Genomic DNA, 20,504 nt, shown 5'->3' with positions numbered 1-20,504 from the left:
GAGTTCCAGAGCCACAAAAGCAGTTCTCAAGTCTGGTCATCTCATCACCCTACATTATCCACCATGATGTCAACAAATTCAGAGAGGCAGAAGGAACACTCTATGCATGTCTGGCAAAAGAGATCATGTGCCAGTGCACAATTCTTATAGGGAACCATACATTAGATTAAGGTTGATTTTTTTTTAAGCTGGAGATTTTCCTCAAGGAATTTTTGCACAAAGCCACTGAGCCCAAAGTCTTATTTCACTACAATTCTTTTTACTGCTGAGATTTTTTTAGCACCTCCCCTGCATAGTTATTCAAAATCGATGGCCAAAATGCTAGATAACATTCATATGATTTCAGTTGTCATATTTCAATGCCTAGATGATCGATCATACCACAGTTTATGCAATCCCACTTTCATACTCATTTCTCCTAGTCATTAAACTGAACTTCCACTTTATTTTCATTCTAGTGATTCTGTTTTCATGTTCTAAATAATTACTCTTTCTCCTTAGCGTTCATATCTTTTCGATATCAAATCACTGTTTAAATAGGAATCTTAGAAATGATATAGCAGATTAGAGAAACATAGATGCTTTCATGTCTCCCCTCAGTTACTGTAAACTCATGCAATTTCTTTTTTTAAAAAACAAACAAAACCCTCCAGGCCACTACTAATTGTGCTGCACTTCTCTCAACTCCCTCCAGTGTCCCTCTCTTGTTTTATGAGATTGCCTCCTGGGGAACACACTGAAGTTCAAAGCCAGGGAATGTTCCCACTGTAGTCAATGCAAGGATATATGCCCGGAGCAGGATGTAAATTTCTATCTATAGTATAAGCCTTATACGGATTAAAGCATTTAAAAAGTGGAGCCTGGTGTGCTGGTCCCTAGGTCTTATCCCCAGATACCTTCCTAGGTCACTAATCCAGCTTTCCTCAGGGAATCTGGGACATGGGTAGTAGCTGCTACTGAGAGTATCAGTTATTCTAATCCATTTTGCTAATTTTTGCTGTTTAATGAAATCTGGTATCTTCATAATTTAAACAGAAAGGAATCTCCCTCTTCCTCACCAGCTCAGATCAGGAACTATTACTAGATCTCAAAGGCAGTACATTTTGCCACTGAAAAAAGAAGTCAGGCAGCCAAGCAGCAAGTCTTTTATTCTCTCATTCCACTGTGTCATGAAGCTGAAAACAGTTTGCATCCAAAGTTATATGCGGTTCTGGGCTTCATGTTAGAAAGAACATGACAGATTATACTGGGATTTGCACTGATGATGCCTCATAGACGGGGTATTATCTACAGAAAAGTAGTCATGCGCGTCATCAGGGTTCTGCTCGGTGGAGTTCATTACCTCATTCCCATCATTGCAGTGGCTAAGGCAGGAAGGAGGATGACGTTCTTTACTCCACTCCAGTTCTTTGTACTCAAGAATGATAAAAACTCCCTGTGGAGCTTAATATCAGCCTTATCGTAAGAGTGCAAGGGTCTGGGAAAAGCAAGTTCAAGAAGAGTTAGTGAATGCACTGCAAAGAGCGCAATGGGAATGAGAATCTAAGGAAGAATGTCCAAGAGATAATGCCTCTACATGAAGCAGTGAAGATAGAGAGGCAAGACTCTCACCACAAATCAATACCGTGTTTGTCCCTTGGTTCATCTGACTTTAATTTCTGCCCTGAGATCTTACACTCTGGATAATAAGGCCCGTCACCACATCACAGTCTGAACTTCTCCAACTCTCCTGGATTACACAGTGTTTGTCAGTGCTTTACCTGCTTGTTCTCAAAAACGGCTCAAAACTCATTCTGCTGCTTTAGAAAGAGTAACGACAGAGGACAGCCATGAACAGAACAAGAGCCTCACCAGAGCAGGAACCAAAACAACAAAGCTTTTTCTGAAACATCATCTGGACAGTCACGTAGCAACAACACTCCAGCAGCCATACATAAAGCAAAGACTTCCACTGTCCTCTGAAGCATGGACATACTTTCCTCCAGAGACCAATACTAAAAGGAAAAACAAATAGACCCAGATTGCCTTGCATACCTCCTGGGTGGCCTGCTATCTGATACACAGTTAAGTTCCACTACTTGCGTTCAGCACAGAAAAACAAAAGTCCTTTTCTATTTTATCACAGAGGGAATACTTGTCACTCTTGGTGCCAGTCTGGTACCTACAGAATCAGGACAGGCCTCTATATTTGCAAAGCCACATAATAATTTCTAAAAGCAATACATTTAGTCCAACTTGGGTGTAATCAGAGAAAGAAAACTACAGGCTGACTCTCAGAGAACACTTCTAACAGTCAACTCAGAGTTAGACTGTTTTAAGAGAAGCGGAGGAAGCTCACCATATGTGCCATTTGAAACAAAAAAGGGCAACACTGTTGGGAGAAAGTGTTACTCAAGAGATGGGTTTGCTGGCTTAACAGAAGTTAAGACTTGGAAAAGTTGTATTTCATGAATCATTTTCTGAGGACTGGATGGGAATGTTCCCCCACACCTTCAAATCCAAGACCAGGAGAATTTTAGTAGATGAGATATAAAATAAATCAACACAGCATAGAGTATACAATTTCAGGGGACAGCACTGTAGCATTCTAGGCAGTATCACAGAACTGGAGGCTAAACACTAACCCTGGCTTTACTCTTTCTAAGGTGTGTCTGAAGTCAAGAGCTTTCTCTGATACCTGTCCTGTGAAATTGGTGCAAGCCAGATGAATGTGTCAGTGCTAAGAAATGACTCAAACTTTTATAGATCAGTTTACTTAAAGGGAAAGCTACTGTCTTTTCTTCCAAACTCCTGCACCCTGCAGCTAATGCTTCATAAAGAGCTGGTTGTGAAGAAAAAAAATATTTTATTATTTACTTTAAAAGATGGACTCGGCTTTTATTAAAGACTTGCTCCAGGGTGCATACCATGTGGTGATAACTGCTTTTGTCTTCTGCTCTAAGTAACAAACAATATTATTCTTAAGAAAGAAAAATCTCAACATTATATCAAACCAAGACTATCCTGCACACCCAGCATATACCACAGGATGAACTGCTGTCTATAATTGCCTTCTACAGCTCAGTTACAAACAGAACCAAAGGCCTAACTCAGCTGCATACAAACACTAGCCAGAGCTTGAGAAGCACAGCAATGGCCGTGCAAGAACTGGACAAATCATTATGCCTGTTTAACAGTGAAAGTCACTCTGCAAACAAATGAGACATTCTCAAGCAGTCAAAACTTGCTTTGTAAAATCCCGTTAAACTGCAGCAGATTAGAAAGAGCGGGGCCCCAAGCTGCAAACTTCATTTGGTCAAGGCCACACAAAGAAATATTTCTTTGGTTTTACAGAAATGACCAATGAAAAAACTCTCACAATAGCACATTGCCTACAGAAGCCTATAGAAAAAAATATTAGAATGTAATTTCAAAAGTTGATGCCAAATTGAAGCTGCTGCACATATACACTCTGTTTCTCACCATCAGTGACCTTTGATGCAGTAAATATTCTGGGTTTTGTATAAGAATTACTTATGACAATGTAATATTGGGGACTGCAGCGTTAAAGAAATCTGAAGAAAGAGGATGGAAACACCCAGTAGAAGTAAGCATGTAAAAATCAGACTGAAATACACATATTTCTTTGAAGCGACATTGCTTACTACACACCTATAGGAAAGTGATGAATTACTCTCCAGAGAAAAGTAAAAATGTACCTATTCCCTTACCTGGTAACCTTCGGTCTTCTTTTGGCACCATTTCAACAGAGCATTCCTCTTCGAACCACCATACTCCCGAGCCAGGGCTGCCAGTGGGTCCTTTCTCTCCACACTAATCCAGGGAATCATAAGGGAGAAGAAGATAAATATGCTTGAAGTCTTTTATTTTTTTTACCAGTGTGTAAATAATATCCGTATGACAAAGCAAAATGGCAGCAGAGAACCCAAATGTAAACCAAACTGCAATAGTTTTCAGAGCTTGCATTCTATATTTGCCTTTAAATGAGACAAATTTAGTTGGTGTCACTGCATACAAAGAGCTGAAAAAACAGCAGCCTACGGATATTCGATGGCATGTGTTAACACAGCATTTCTGCTAGTATTTTTATCAGCTTTACTTACAAAATTTTCAAGTAATCTCTTTGTTTTATATATTGAAAACTAGGATTTAGGGTGCAGAATTGAAAGAAACTAAAGAATCTGTAACAGCAAATTCACATCCAATTGAGCTGCTACAGAATGAGTTCTTGAATAAAATGAAAAAATCTGGAAGCTGTATTGCAGTCAAGGCCTCGAGGACAGTTAAAGGCCAACAATCAAAGCACCCACATTGTCTCCATCCTACAGCTTCTACTGTTGGAAATAATGGTGGAGAACAGAGGAAAATATATATGTTTTTTCTCAAGACAGAAGAAAATTATGTGTCCAGCTTTCCCTTAGACCTCAAAGCTTTTAGTTTTTAACTATGCATGCAAAACTACAGTAAGATAATGAGAGTTGACCATTCGTACACATGACGGAATTCTTGTATACAACTTAGTGGCTCCTGAAAGCTTGCTATCCTCATTTTGTCATGATTGCTCATCTAATATAATAATTATAATCTGAATTTTGATATTTAGATCTGACACAGCCTGGTAATTCTGAACCAGACAGACGAGCCAGCAGAGTTTCCACTGGAGACAGGGGTCTGCCAGATTAAAACATTCATCTTGGTGCCAGGTAACGTTGTCAATCTTTCCAGTGTGCCATTTTTCCCAGGAGACTGAGTTGGTACCTGAGTTTGCTTTGGGGTTTCAAGCTGCTAGGGGTAGAGGTAAGCATTCTGCTGCTGAAGGCCATAGGGGGTTTGCTCAGGGATTCTAGGGAGGGGCTTTTACGGAGGTAATGGTCTGGTTTCAGCTCTTCATTTCTCCCCTTCAGAAGGTCTGTGGGAATTAAAAAAAAAAAAACAACCCGTCAGTTTGCAGTCTGAGGAATTTGATTAATCACTGTCCTGCCACCGCACACAATATATGTAGTCTGTTGTAAAAAAAAAAAAACAACCCGTCAGTTTGCAGTCTGAGGAATTTGATTAATCACTGTCCTGCCACCCAGCACACAATATGTAGTCTGTTGTTTTGATTCTAAACAAATGTATTCATTTGTTCATTAAACACACATGGGGCTAGGAAACCTTGAGCAGATTAGAGGTGATCATAACAAGGAATGGCTTTGATGATTTCAACAGTACAGACTGCCTGGTTTCCTGTGATTGATACTCTTGCTGGGGGGTAGAGGCCTCAGGTGAATGAGGGGAAATACCAAAATCTACAGTCTTAAAGGTTCAAAAGCCGATCGCCAGATATCTTCACCAGATGACTGACCAGCCCTAGTACAATAATTTCTTTTCTGCCATTACCAGACTTGTAACAAGAAAGCCTCTTGTCTCCTGAATACAATCCAGCTCAAGGCAGCAGTAAGAGGCACTTATCACATGATGCTTGGCATCCTATCTGACAGAACTTTGGGAAGTCTCAATATATTCATAGCAGATGCATCTATATTTTTATTACACATATTATGTATTTTCATATAATATATTATATATATTTATACGTATATATGTCAATAAATAAAATAAATAAAATAAATAGCCATAGAATGCAATGTTGACAGGTTTTTGAAGAGAAGCCAAAGAGATCATAGAAATCAAATTATCTCCCCATGCATATCAATCATGAGGTAGAGGATGTATAACACAGGGAAAGGTGGCTGCTTCTTTTCCGTAGACAAACTGTCAACAAGCCAGGATCTATGGCCAGCACATTATGAGCTGTTATCAGAAATTAATTGAATGTGGAACACAACTTTTTCTCCTCCTTTTCAGTTACCTCTGTATGTTAATTATCAGTTAATGCCGTATCACCTAGAGGTGTGAATTCCTTCTTATCTCAGCTTCAGCAAAGGCTAGTATCACAATCAGCCCTAAATTTCTTTTCAGCAGTAACTGGGGTGTGTGTATCAGCAGTTGCCAAATAAACACATCCTTCCAACAGGTGTGCAGCTGCCCTTGCTTTGGCTCCTGAATTTCGCAAGACTAAATCAGCATTTGTAGCGGCTGAGAGCTATAGGCATTTCTGCACCTTCTTGCCACAGCATAAATGGCTGCTAAGTTCCTATCTGTTAAGAAGTCCAGATGGAAAAGGACAGAATCCAGTCCCAGGAGACTGTCTTCCTTCCAGCAACTTGGCGGTTGGCAGAGCCTTGTTGCATTGGATTGCATACGCCTTGCTCAGTCAGGGTCATCCTTCCTTCCACTCACCTGTTCCTTCTTTGCGTGCACCATGAATCCATAACAAACAAGAAATAGCACGCAGCATACTTTTTAAAAGTCTTTTTATTGGTTTTCCACTATATATTCCAAATGTATATGATTCTTCTAGCTCCTCATTAGGTTGGATTTACGGGAATTGCCTCAAATTTAAATAGTCACACCAGACAGGCATCCAATGAATGATTCTTGGGACCGTTTTAAACTTAAGAATATTCTGCTTAGAGAAACAGATCTACGGCAAAAGGCGTATCAAGAAACAAAACCTGAACATTATAAAGAGGCATGTAGGTTTCTCACTAGTTTATAAGGATAGCAGAGAAAAAAAAAAGCACTGTTAAACTGTCATTAACATAATCGGACTGGTCAATGGCATGGTCCAATTAGGAAGTGCTATGCCAATTATTCAGGATGCATTTACACATGGTACAGAAAAAGGAAGGAGAAGGAAGGATCTCAGATAGGAATAAAGGCTATCAGAAGCATCTAGCTGGAAAGAAAAGGAGGAGGAGATGAGGGCATGTTAGGAATCATTTGGAAAGAGCAACAGGATAATAATCGTATGAAAAATATGCAACATGATTAAGGAAAATCACATTTTGTTAGCACTATCTATTTGCACTATTTAAAGAAACTTTGTGGTTACTGGCTTGAATTATACAGTAGTGCCTGAAGTGGTGCAAGTTAACAGTATCCAGATTTGTACTTTTAGTCTCGCTTGCATGAGTAATACACTTCCTTTGACTTATTTCTGGCTGCTAGAAACTCCAGGACTGAACCAGCAAACCTCTGATTCTAAATGAAAAGATCATAGCCAAAGATCAGCGCTCTCTGCGAAGTAATCCATTCTCTTCTCCAACAATGTAACATTTGGGTCATATTAAGGACATCACAGAACCCTGCTGTGATACTGGTCAGATGAAATCAGCCAGAAGATTATTATTATGGAGACTACTTCACTCTGAATTTCCTTGGGGATATTTTTTAATTCCATGTTGTTTGCACAGGGCTTGGATCAACTGCCTTCTAGGATTATTTAGATTGGAACTAGAGCTATTATAACTTTATAGTGAGTAAGCCTTTGCTATAGATTATTTGAACTAAATTAAACCCAGGTACAATGAGAAGCTGTAAATACAGGAACTTGTTAGATAAGCAACCATACATTTTTACCATACAATGGCTAATAAAATATCTGTTGATTTCAACAGATTTTCACAGAATAATTGTCTATGGGTAATAACAGTAATTATTCATGGCCTGAAGTGGAATATTTATTAAGGACTGGCATTATATTACACAGTTGACAGATTACGGTAAACTGGTAGAGATTAAAAAGGTCTTATGTCCTGTTTAGGATCATTGTATACTCTCATGCAAGGTATTTTCTGGAAACCAACTGATACAAATAAGTAAACTCAGTCTGTTCCACTGATAACTTCTGCTTGCATAGCATTTACTCCTGCAGGAGAAGCAAGTAGCACAGACAAGATGTCATTTGTTTATGCTGCCATCTACCCTATAACCTATTTTGCTCTTCAGATCCAGTATCTCTTCAACTTTGAATGATGGAAGGGGAAGCTTAATAGATTATCTGAAGAGTCTAAAAACGAAGAGAGGTTCTAATTTCTCTCCTGTACTAGCAAACTATTGCAGAAAATCCAGTCTACCAATGAAGAAGTTATGACTGATTTTTTTTGTCCCTCCCTGCAGTTTCACTGAGGTTTCACTACAGGAATACAATATTTCATCTGTCCCTAAAAATTCAATAATCTGCTGTTACTAGCTTTGATTCCAGTGCAACAGCTATATTCAGGACTAGATAATCAAAATAAAGGGCCCTAGAGACAATTGGAAACAAACACTGGTAGAAAAGAATATTAAATGACAAGAGAACAAAAGCAAAGTGTGAAATAAAAACAAACGCATCTCTTGAGAACTCTCAGAACAAACTATTTCAAGCCCAAATATGACTGCTCCTAGAACAGTCACATTGGTATCTGAAATGTTTGATGTATTTCAAATGAAGCTCAATTTAAAAACAAATAAACCCTCAAAAGACAGCGCTTTGGACTTGTTCCAGATACATACACGTTGAACAAAATCCAATCCTCTCCAGTTCCACAGCATGGATTAGAGAGGTGCCATAGATACTTTGGAATAAAGAAGGCAAGTTTGTGTTGGCAAACCATAATAAATCAGCTATTTTTTAGTTTTCTAAGGCTATGATCAAGATGGGAATGGAAATATGACAAAATTAATAATCTCTCTAAAACAAAGACTCTGAAGATACTTTTTCATGTTTCCTTTGACCATATGAGAAGAGGAGAAATGGCCCAGGCAGAAGTCAACAGTTAATGACAAGCTTTTGCTAGTAAAAAGAGGCAACAGTTGTACATTTACTGCAACTTACCTGCAAGAGGAAGGTCTGAAAGATCTGTGTGTCTGGCAACGCCCTTGCTGGCTGGCTTGGCATTATTATAAACAGAATGTCTCTGTGAAACAAACAAACATACAAAAGATAATTAAAAAAAATACTAGCCATCATGCTTAAATAGGCAAGCAGAAAGAAAAGATGTTTCTGCTATCTCAAGATCACAAAGCAGGTGGAGGGATACAGAAACCTTTCAACAAGGTATCAGCTGTACCTAGAGCTGGATAAATGGTTGTGAAAAATAAAAGGACAAAGGGACAATATTTTTAGTTGGTAATATATTGGTTCCTGAACTATTTCATGTTTGTATTTGCACCATTTTTTCTCTTGCCAAACATAATCTAGTGTCACAAACCCAAAGTAAGAATGCCTGTTCCTAACCCTGCCTCTGTCCCCAGCACCCTGAATCGTAAGTCAGAAGGATTCTTGTCTCTGCAGCTCCAGCACCAGTTTTCAGCATTAATACCCTCTCAGCCAGGCATTAATAGAAGGTTCCCAGACCTTTGTTTAATCCCATTCTTTAAACTTCCTTTGCTGATTCTTTGAAGGAAATGTGCTCACACATTTGTTAAGTAGTCTTTCAAAGTCATCTCATTCTTCAGAACACTCACCTAAACAACCTGGCCTCGCAACTGTGTTTTACCCAGATTCAGAGGAGAATATCCTGTTGTAAGTCCAGTGACCACCCAGTCAAAAAACATACAATGGCTTCTCTAGCCTAGAAACGTTAGCAGTCTGATGGTATGCCACCTTCAGCACACGTGTAAATCAGGAAGCACAGTGCATTTGCTTCTCCATTGTTCACAAAAGCAGTATTTCCACTAACATTGCACCACAGATTTGAAAATTGCTAACAGAAAGTTAACTAACTGGTGCAGTGACATAAGAAGTACTACATTCCAGAGCAGTTATGCTTCAGTAGGAAAAAAAACAAACTGTAAGAGCTCTTCATTCAGCACTGTATGAACTTACTGGATAACTGGGAGCATACATCTTAGAAACTACTTATCCCTTCTCTCTCAACTCACATGCCAGCTACTTAGTTTAGTTTGATGTTTCTTGTAACTCACTCCCAATAATCGAAACCTATTTTCTGGTCAACAATGATTAAAGTTCAGAATTGTATTCCAAAGAGTTCACATCCGTCCACTGAGACCTCTAAGCTGAAGTCAAAGACAAACTCACTTTGATCCTTTTTGTTAGTACTACAGCATTTGATGTTTCACAGCAAATAAACAGATGAGTTTCCCCTTCCACTTGTCAACATACGCATGTTGGCATACTGAAGCTATGTCATGCTGTAGCAAACACTGCATCTGCCCATTTTAAAACTGCAAGGATGGAAAGAGCTCCTTGTACCTGCATGGGGGAAACAGCAGCTGCTGGGGCTGTCCTCACTGGAATTCCACTTAGAGGGCTCCTGGGGACCTTGTGAACCGTGATATTTTGTCCAGTGCTACCTGCAAGGAAAAAAACGTGGAAACATTTGCATTGCAAACCCAACTATCTCCCTCTCGTCAGAACAAGGAACCACTGGTGTAGTGACATTCCACAGATAGTATTTATGTACCAAGCACTGACAGAAAATATCCATTAAGAAGCAAGAAGCTGCACAAAATGGCAAAAGTTACCCACTCACTGCTAGAAAATTTTTTTACTACAAAATACAGTGTTCAAATACCTGAGCATCCCAAGTCAAATGATTTTATCAGCGACTTGACAGTGGCTGCAGATTCTGATGGTGTGGGAGATGCTCTGCTAATGCAGACTCCTTGCCAGCGGTTGGTTGTATCTGCCTCTAGAGATTCTACCTCTTCAGCTGTCAGCCTGCAAAGCAGAAACCAGATCAAAGTCAGGGGCAACAGGAAGTGCAAGCAGAGATTAAAGGTTTTTATATGTAGTAAGGCAAATCCAACGACGCATGTCTTTTATTGTAATGCCCAGAACATAGACCGCTCATTAGAATGTTCGTGTTCTTTTCTTGGAGTGCCTGGCAAATATTAAATCATTGAGTCTAACAAACTTTTCTGCGTTGTTAACCATATCATTCCATTGTTAATCATATCATTTCCCATCCTCACACAGGATGGAGGATTATCATAGAAAAAAGCAGTTTGATGAGACTTGTGAGTCATCATCGATAATTACCTGAAGATGGCCTTTCAATACAGCACAGGGGCCAAGGGGCTACTGTGGTCCTCAGTGTATAATGAGGAAAGTAACCAAAGAGAAAGATGTTATTTTACACTCTGTGTTTTTAATTGGCATGACCACTGCTGGAGTAATTGTTACCAGTTAAAATGCCATAATTGAAAATAAGTAATTGGACAGGATTCAAATAAGAGCCATAAAAATTAAACCAGAAAATATACTTCATAATGAAAAACTTTGGAAACTCAACTCTTACAGCTTATCAACAAGGACATCTGCTGAACAAGTAAATCCTCAATCACAATCCATAAACAGTTATATGAGGAATAAAGCTGTTAAGTGCTTCATCCTAGCAGACACAAGAATACCAAAATTCAATGGCTGGAATGAAGATAGACAAACTCAAAATAGAAATAAGGATCATCGTTTAACAGGAAGGATCATTAAGTTGCTTCACTGAAAAGAAATTTTGCAGTCAAGATTAGGTGCTGGACTTACAGGAATTAGTACAGGAAAGTCCACAGCTGTGTTAAACAGCAACTGTAATCGTACAGTATAACTGTTACTTCTAGTCACGCATTTTACAGCTCTGGCTGACATTGCTTAGCACTGACACTGTACTTACCCAGTAGCTCTCAGGTAGACTTCGAGTGTAATTACCTAGCTTTAGCTTAGGAAAGCTGCAATTAGATAACAAAGTCTAGTCACGTAAAAAGAGAGTATTTATACGTTACTTTCCTGATCTCATAGCTGCTTAAGAAATGCATGCTGGGGCATCACCACTTTTCCCTACTTTTAGGTACGGTGGGCACCAAGAGCTACATGAACACAAAACCAGAAATTATTTCATAAGAAGGCTGGAGGACTCCATCCAGAAAGTCCCTATGGGGTTGAACAACTTCTGTTGAGCTAAAAATAGAAGTCAGTCTCTTTCTTTCCATTTTGGCATCACAGTCTACAAAATGCAAGGGGTAAAAAGGGTGTCAATGAATAAAAGAATAAGAGTGACTCATGTTTCTATTTTTGGCAGAGCTTAAGAAGGTGCTGTCTTTAAGCAGACATTGGCTATTTCTTTGCTAATTCATTCAAGCTCCTTGTGTGCCAGGGCAGCCTGCAGAGGCAGATGGCTAGAGAAAAAGCCATTTCAGTTCCATTCTCCATTTAAACCAATAAGGAGGAAAGGCAGATTGGATAAGATTCACTGAGCTCTGAGGGAGCCAGTGTTTTACTGACTACCTTCACTTTTTCTCTGTGGCTTCATAAAGCCTAAACAACAAATCAACAGGAGATAGCATGTGCACTTTAGCTATATGAAAACACAAAAGGTAAAGGAGTCCTGCTTCTACTAAAGTATGGAGGAAGGATAGATTTCTGCCTCAAGATACCAAGCCACTCAATGCAATCCATTGCACTTCCAATAATTAAATAGGCTGCTATGCAAGAGTTCTGTCTAGTTATCCAGGTAACAAGGGTATACACAAGGTTTGTGGAGTACTATCAGAGTAAGAAAGGAATAGTAAAAGCCTGTAGGGCAACTGGCAAATCTTGAGAACAAAGCAAGCGAGAGGTATGCTCCAGGCAGCCATCACTTCATTGGTTAGGATTTAACTCTGAGAACAGCTCAAACCTCACAGACTAGTCTCCTCAGTCTAGCTTTTGACTGCAAAAGGATGCAAGCATGTTAAATAAAGTCAGAGAGTAACTAGACTAGCCCCTATGCTGTGCCACAGAAAAGTCCATTGAGAAATCATATGCCGTTATTCTGTCATTGAACAGGGTAATTATGAAGATTCAAGTGCTGGAGCTACTACCGGTTCCAATTTTGTTAGGATACTTCCTGTAATCTTAAGTCTGTATATTTATAATAGGCTTCTAATGCACCCTGAAACAACCTCCTAGATTAAACACAATCACATCAGAAAACTGAGGCCTCTCATGCTGCAAACCTTGGCATGAAAGGTAGGAAGAATAGTGCTGCTGAGACCTATTTGCTTCAACTAAAACCACACATGCCAGCCAACAAGCAATGGAGACTTATGAAACTTGGGTGAGTACCTTCCATTTCTAAAGAGAAAAATCTGTATGATAAGGGGATGCATGTGTACATATATGGGTTTCTTAATAGAGAAGCAGAACAGTAACAGCTTAACTTGCAGTAGCAAGCTAATTCAGGAGGACAGTATAGGAAAACATGACTTGGAAAGATTAATGACAAGTCATAAATTTAAACTAAAAATGACTCCTTGTGCACAGAATATATTTAGCTTAGTATAGCTTAGGCCATCCAAGATGACTAAGCAAGCTCTGCTACAAAAAGGATGCATTTGAGCAAAATGTCATCTACTGCTGTATACTTGCCTTGAAACAAGAATGAATGGTTTACACTGATAAATGCTGCAAGTGCAGCTGGCTTAGGTGGAGCAGCTCCAGAAGGAAGCAGAGCATTTTAGCCACAAAGGAATTAAAGTGTGCAGAGTCCTTTTCACAAAACCACTGCCTAGTTTCATTCATTCATTGGTGAGAAAAGTAGATGCAGTGAGCTTTTCTCTAATGGCAAGAGTTAGTCTCCTTGTTTTCTAGGTTTGGAATATATGGACAATAGCCCGCCAAAGTGCAAGTCTTTCTGTGCTTAATGTACAGATTTTGGCAACAGCAGCCTTCGTGTGTTTGTGAAATTTCTAAACTGCTCCGATGACCTCTTCATTACAGGTGGCCTAGGACCACAGAATCATATTTTCAGAAATAATTACTCTGCAATCTAGTCTTTGACACAGTTCCTGCTATTGTTGTGAATCCTCCTGAACTCCAAGGGACACAAAGAGACACACAGCTACTGATGCACAGAACAGAAGAGAGGCCAAGGGTAGGCAGCAGACAATTCCAGACACTTAAACATTTATTTGGCACTTCAATATATATTTCTTAAACATAAAAACCAACATTCAACAGCTGCCAGCACAGAAAAGAAAGGCAACACAAGTGTGCATATATGCATACACTCCAGTTGCACGGCACAAAGGTGAAGGCCATGCCAAAGCCAGGACATCCCGCAGAATTCTCTACTAGCTCAGCCTGCTCTGAGACCAGGCCCTTGCTAGGTCTTCATATCCAGGAGGAAAGGACGGGAATCCCACAGCCAAAACATGAAATTCCAGTCCTGGAATGAATCCTGATGATCTCCTGGTAGAGATGGTGACTTCTGCATTTCTCCTTAGCATCCACGTAAAGCTCTCTCCAGGTCTTTCCAGTTGCAAAGCTGAACTTCAGCAAGTTCTCCCTGATCATATACTTCACCTGAGTTAAGGGCATGAGAAAGACTCCTTTCTGAGAGGATATTTACTAGGGGCTTGATACATTAATTTCTTTTCCTTCTGATCTCTCCATCTGCCGTTCTCACAGCCAGGACAAACCTCATGTGGGACATTCTCTGTGGAAGTCATAGCAGGACATACTCCTTGGGCACCACCCTGCTTCCTAACACACACCAAGTCAGACATGCCACCCAGTGGCGAGTGCCTTGTCAAAATTATTAAAAAATCTGAAACCATCAAAGCAGCTGATACCAAATAACTTCATGTTTCCATTCAGTTTTCCTGCTGGATTTCAGTAACCTATCACTTGAGTTTGTGTGTGTATGTATACATACTGATCTGTATGCATACATATATTTAGACACACACAGATAGATCTATGAGTATAATACTATATGGAGAACTCATAATGTATATGGGCATTAAATTTTACAAATTGGACATACGCACTCAGTTTTATTTTTTCCTTAAGCTTAAAATTGCTTGTTTGAATTTCTGTTTCAGGGCAAATACCCCCATCCCTCCAAAAAAGCCCTCAGTTATTTCAGTTCCCCAAATCTCTGTGATTACTTCTTATGGCCTAGTTGACTTTAGACTAATTCGGAACTTTTCCGCCTCATAGAGTCTTCTGAAGAGAGAAGCCTTCTGAAACAAAGAAATAGGCTCTTGCCCATGGGGAGGAGGTGGACCTGAGCAGCATTCACACTTTGCGATACACTTGACTTTTGCAGGGCAATAAAAAACTGGAGGTGCTTTCTCGAATTGAAACTTCCCTTTTTCAGATGCAAGTTGAAGGTATGTCCTGAAGTGTCTCACAGGCCTGGCTATGCATCCATTCAGGGCTGTGTTAGCTGGTAGAGACCATGCACCTGTGGAGATACAGACAACAATTGGGGAAGTTATAAGAAGCAATGCAATACCCATCCTGAGGTACAGCTCTCTATTTTACAGTTAATCATCCCACCATCACTAAATAAAGGGGAGAGGGAAAATGCTGATGGTGTTGCTAGGACAGTTAAAGGAGTGCCTTAACACTCCACTAACTCAGCTTCAGGATATGATGAGCAAACAACAATAAAAAAAATAGAAAAAACCCTCTACGTTGCTCAGATACAAAGAAATTAAGTATTTAAAGCCAGGGAACCTATTTCAAAGGATGGGGTGGTAGTGTTCCTGGCTTTCCTCTCCTCTAATCCTAATTTAGGACTATTCATTCAAAATGGGTACATGAACCTGTCCAGGCAACTAGAGCTGCTCTACCTCAGTCAGAGTTTCTGTTTCAGGGTCCTTACACCAAAGGGGATGGAATAATCTCCATGCAGTGTAAAAAAACCAAAACAACTCTGAGGAGTCACTAACTACAGCAACACAAACAATACTTCAAGGATGCTGCTCTGACATTCTAGTGTGCTTACTTTCAGTGAGAGCAGAATGAACTATCATACCCCTATAAAGACAGAACAGCTGCAAGCCACAGGCACAAATGAGCAGCACATCAGCACATAGAGACTGACAGCAGGGTTTAATACATATAGAGTACAAGCTTATTTCCAGGAGAAAAAGCATGTAACACTGCCATGCAGTGGCATTTGAGACTTTAGGAGGAAGAACAGAAGCGAATTAGTGGGATACATCACAGTCTTCACTTTAGGCTTCCGTTTGAAGATTTGGTTAGATTATTTTATTATTCTAAGAAGTCGCTCATTTAATTACAGATATAATTTCTCTGTTTTCTGAGTACTACTCCCAGCCCAGCTGTCTTCCCTCCATGTTCTTGGTTCAAGGCACATAATGTTATAGTGCCAAAATAATTTTGAGAACTTGAAGGGAAAAAGCCAAAGCAAGACCTTGAAACTTTCACTGCTGCTAAACAGTGTATTGCCAGAAAGGCTTGGAAATGGGTGTGTAATGAAGCCAAAAAGGGCCATCCATAATTTGGGTACTTTCAGCAATAACTTTCTTCCTTTGTGTTACAGACCCAATATAGCATTTTTTTTCCCAGCACTTAAAATATTTGATCCTAGAACAGCTACAAAAATGAATTTATTTCCAAGGTGAGTGTTGATGATGAAACCTGCTACAGAATCATAGGCTAATTCAGGTTGGAAGGCACCTCAGGAAGTCACCTAGTCCAACTTCCTGCTCAGCTATGAGGTCAGACCAGGTTACTCAGGGTCTTATCCTGTCTGGTCTTGAAAATCTCCAAGGATAGAGGCTATATAATTTCAATTTCCACCACCTGTGAGGAGACAGTTACGCAGCAGTGGATTGTAAGCTTTTGCGTTTTACTGCAGAGAAATAACATTAATTAGGACGTAAAATATCATAGAAGACTGTCTGAAACATGGGTTAATCAGTTTGTAGGTTTCAATCAGTACTAACTTGGGACAAGTTAACTCCTCTCTTCCTTATTCCATTTGTTTGATGCTGGTCCAACCTCCCCCCAACATTCTTAGTCATAGAATTAGACATTTAATCTGTGTTAAAGATGCCTTTGGGAGGCTCTTACCTTCATTCAGATGAACTCTGATGACCTCACCAGGATTTTTTCTGCAAGTTCTTTGGTTGTTCCTGAACCAAAAATGACTTTTTGTCTGATTAGAAGAATGTAACGGTGAAATCAAACTTGGAGGTAGGAACCCAGGCAGCCACAGGCAAACATTAAAATGGCAGGATGTCGTAGGAGATAAATTGGCTTCAAGATCAATTTATGAGGTGCAGTCTAATGACCCTCAAGAGATGGCTGAGATTTTGCCAAAAACCTTTGAGTAGCTAGCTATTTGGAAGGTACATTTTCCAATCAGAGCTTAAAAAATCTGACAGAAAACTTTCACTAGGGACCGTCAGATACTCAGCTGAGTGCACAGCTGCTCAGCATTAACAAACATGAGGAATACTTTATAGACTGTGTGAAGGTATCATGCTACAAACTGTTTCCACCAGTGCTGAGCATGCATTAAAAGTCACCACAGGTACCAGAATCTACAGCTGATTCTGAGCAGTAGCATTTGTGAAAGCTGACTAAACACAACAATGAGAATATCCCCAGAACTTTCTGGGTGAAAGAAGCTGAGGTGCCAGGGAAGAGAGTGACCTCAGGAATGCAAAAATAACTGGGAGTGTAGAACTGGCTCTCAGCAGGAGCTTTAGCGACTTCAAGAATTTGTTTTATAAGTCAGTACAGTTTTAAAATTTCAGTGCTTAGCTGTTGATGACTGGTTTGTTTAGACAATGACTTACATAGGCTTCATTATCTTCTCCATACCACTCAGTACAGAAATTTTGTGCTCTCTGCATGGACACTGTGAGTCAAATTAGTTATACTTAAATTGACAAATGCAAAATTTGGTCTCAACACCTGTCTTTGAAAGAGAATAAATATTGCCCACTGCAGACAGTATATCTGGCTCCATGACCAATGTAATACTCAAAGCAAGCTATACAGATAGTCAACATGACGCCATGACAGACATATTCTATATGTATGTGAAAGAGAGGGAGAGACAAATGCCAAAACTGACTTAAATATGTGTGTCTGAATACCTCCTTCTGGAACTACGTATGTATGGATTCTGGGGATCTAATTTCAAAAGCAGTATTTGCAGTTCAGGCTTCTTATGCCAAAGAGCTGACAATGCAGCGATGTTCTTTATACATGGAAGATAAATATCCCAGCTTGCAAATTAGCAGGTCATCTTCTATTCAATTTAAGTATTATCACATACATCTTCAGATTAAAAAACAAAAGAATAAAGAGGGGGAACTACAAGTATATGATTCCTGCCCTTATATATAGACCCCGCTCTAAACAAGAGGAATTTCATTAAGAACAAATTAGGAATGGAAACAGAGCCCAGAACTTAAGTACTGTCTGGTAATCATTTTGTCTGAATACATAGTCTGTAATAGCTTTTCTTTGCATCCACTGGGGACTCTGATAATGAAACTGGAGCTTAAACACATTCCTTTACTTTTCTGAAAAGAAGTATTTCTGTTCCTTCAATCCAGGAATTCTGATCCATACACCTCCATACAAAAGCCCTGCCATGTTTTTACTCCCATCTACTGTACAGCTGCTGTGGAAACTCCTGAATGGAAAACAGTGAGCAAATATGTGCAACATAAAGCTGGACTGTTACTCCACCTGAAAGAAATTACAGGATTCGCTGTGTTCCTGTGGCTATTTCTACCAGTGGCCATGAATCTACTAGGCAAGAGATTAAATGGAAAATATCTAGAGGAGCAAAATTAATTTGGCACACATTTTTGATAAACTGTACAATTGTTTGTGTTATTTTGTCTCTCTTCGTTCCCCTGTACAAATTTTCATCACTGCTACTCCACCTGAAAGAAATTACAGGATTCGCTGTGTTCCTGTGGCTATTTCTACCAGTGGCCATGAATCTACTAGGCAAGAGATTAAATGGAAAATATCTAGAGGAGCAAAATTAATTTGGCACACATTTTTGATAAACTGTACAATTGTTTGTGTTATTTTGTCTCTCTTCGTTCCCCTGTACAAATTTTCATCACTGCAGCTCTGCTTGCATTAATGCAAAAAAAAAGAGCAGAGCTGTCGTCTTTTTTGTCTCTCTTCGTTCCCCTGTACAAATTTTCATCACTGCAGCTCTGCTTGCATTAATGCAAAAAAAAAAAGAGCAGAGCACTGTCGTCTTTAGAAATTTTGGTTCTTCCTTCTAATACATCTTTTGTTTTCCATCTCTTCTTATTTAGTACCTCAACTGTAGTATGATTTTTAGAATGAAAGATGGTACATAAAAGGTCACGCACTGCATAAAAACCACATTGTAAGGCATTTGTACTGGTTCCAGATTCAATTGTAAAAGTCACTTTTGTTCTTACCATGCTCCCACAGAGGGAAGCCCCACACATACAGCTTACCATGCTGGGGTGTATCTCTGAATGGTTCACAACTACTGTTCCCCTTCCAACCACTGAGACTACAGTAATTGTTTGATAGGTGGGTCCACTGCATGACGAAGTCACTTCTGGGCTGAATGCTAAACCCAGGCTACAGTCCAGACCATTTAACATGGCTAATCACAAGGTTTCATATTAGGGACGGGAGATGCAAGATGAGGAATCCTAGTACTTGCATTGATCACTCAAGTCAACACGTATCAGACTTGCAGAACAAAGAAGTCCAGCTAGTCCTCATTTTAATTTGAACATACATAGTCCTTGACTCCACTCAGGTTAAGTAGTTCTCTTCTGGATGTCCCATTGAATATATGTAGCCAACCAATCTTTTCACAGATGGTTTAATACAGCTGCACAGAAAGTTATGAAGACAATAAAACACAGTGGAATACCATATTGAGAACAAAGCTGTAAGAGGATATTGGCAATTGTTATTACTTAATATTTGCTGATTAAAACCTTCATGGCCTAGTTGACAGAACTAGATCGCCAAAAAGAAAAAGAACAGAAACATCTCAGAATAAGAGACAACAAAATCTGTCAGAAAAGTTAAAAACAGACAACATGCACATCCAAGCCAATGAATAGTTATTGACAAAGCACTGTTTGCATGCATGTTAGCAGTCACAGAGATCAAAACTTGGCCTTTGTAAGTAACCAACCTGTTGCTGCCCTTCACTTCATCCAGCTCCTTCTGCAGTCTGGCACTCTTCTCCTCTTCCTCCTGAAGCTTCCTCTTTACCACACGGAGCTCCTGCTGGGCTTCACACTTAATATCATTGGCTACAACCACTGCAGTCTGCAGATCAGCTTGAAAACGCCTCCATTCTTCTGTATCTTCCTAGAAAGAGCAATTAGAACCCCAAACTGCTGTAAAAATGCACCTGAGCTGAGCACTTAGTTATTGATCTCTCTTTCAGTGACCACAAGCAGCCAGGATTTCACCACAATTTCAAGATGATGTCGAGGTCAAACTAAATACTTGTCTCTTTACACAGTACTGATGAAATTGCCAAAGAAGAAACTGATGCTAAGCTCTCCACTCAAATACAAAAAGTACACTCAAAGTTCTTCCTATAGCTATTGATCATTCAGACTTGTGATACTACTACAAGCACTGCTGCTGAAAAGAGCTCATTGCTACTAATGATTCATGAAGCAGGAATGGCTGTTCCAAAGTAGCAGAAGTTCATAGGTACAAAAAGCAAGAGTAATTCGCAAAGGATGTATTACATTTTTCCTTCACAGGCAAAGAAACAGCTAGAAAAGAGTGAAGAGAATGGAGAATGAAAGGATGTAGAAAGAACTTTCTACAATCGTTCTGAAAAAATACAATGCTTCTCTCAAATCCAGTACTGCAATAAAAGCTCAGT

The 20,504-nt window shown here is 39.5% G+C and overlaps 1 protein-coding gene across 5 annotated transcripts in view; it reads right to left on the bottom strand.

Moving 5' to 3' along the window:
* Positions 1–20,504, bottom strand: part of SPECC1 (sperm antigen with calponin homology and coiled-coil domains 1) — a 76,237-nt gene that overhangs the window by 15,259 nt on the left and 40,474 nt on the right. For 2 of the 5 annotated variants that reach the window (XM_019471823.1, XM_009278169.1), the window contains exons 6-11: positions 19,794–19,972; positions 10,410–10,555; positions 10,088–10,188; positions 8,708–8,789; positions 4,759–4,909; positions 3,711–3,813 (exon numbers count right to left, since the gene is read on the bottom strand). In XM_019471823.1, the coding sequence (XP_019327368.1) occupies positions 3,711–3,813; positions 4,759–4,909; positions 8,708–8,789; positions 10,088–10,188; positions 10,410–10,555; positions 19,794–19,972 (762 nt within the window). Of the gene's footprint in view, positions 1–3,710; positions 3,814–4,758; positions 4,910–8,707; positions 8,790–10,087; positions 10,189–10,409; positions 10,556–10,900; positions 10,919–13,760; positions 15,060–19,771; positions 19,973–20,504 lie in introns of those variants that run through there. The other 3 variants (XM_009278168.1, XM_009278167.1, XM_009278170.1) reach the window with 3 other exon arrangements.

Source organism: Aptenodytes forsteri, unplaced genomic scaffold, assembly GCF_000699145.1.
Source record: "Aptenodytes forsteri isolate BGI_AS27 unplaced genomic scaffold, ASM69914v1 Scaffold66, whole genome shotgun sequence".
In the NCBI taxonomy this organism is placed as follows: Eukaryota; Metazoa; Chordata; class Aves; order Sphenisciformes; family Spheniscidae; genus Aptenodytes; species Aptenodytes forsteri.
This window is presented reverse-complemented; position numbering and strand designations above follow the sequence as displayed.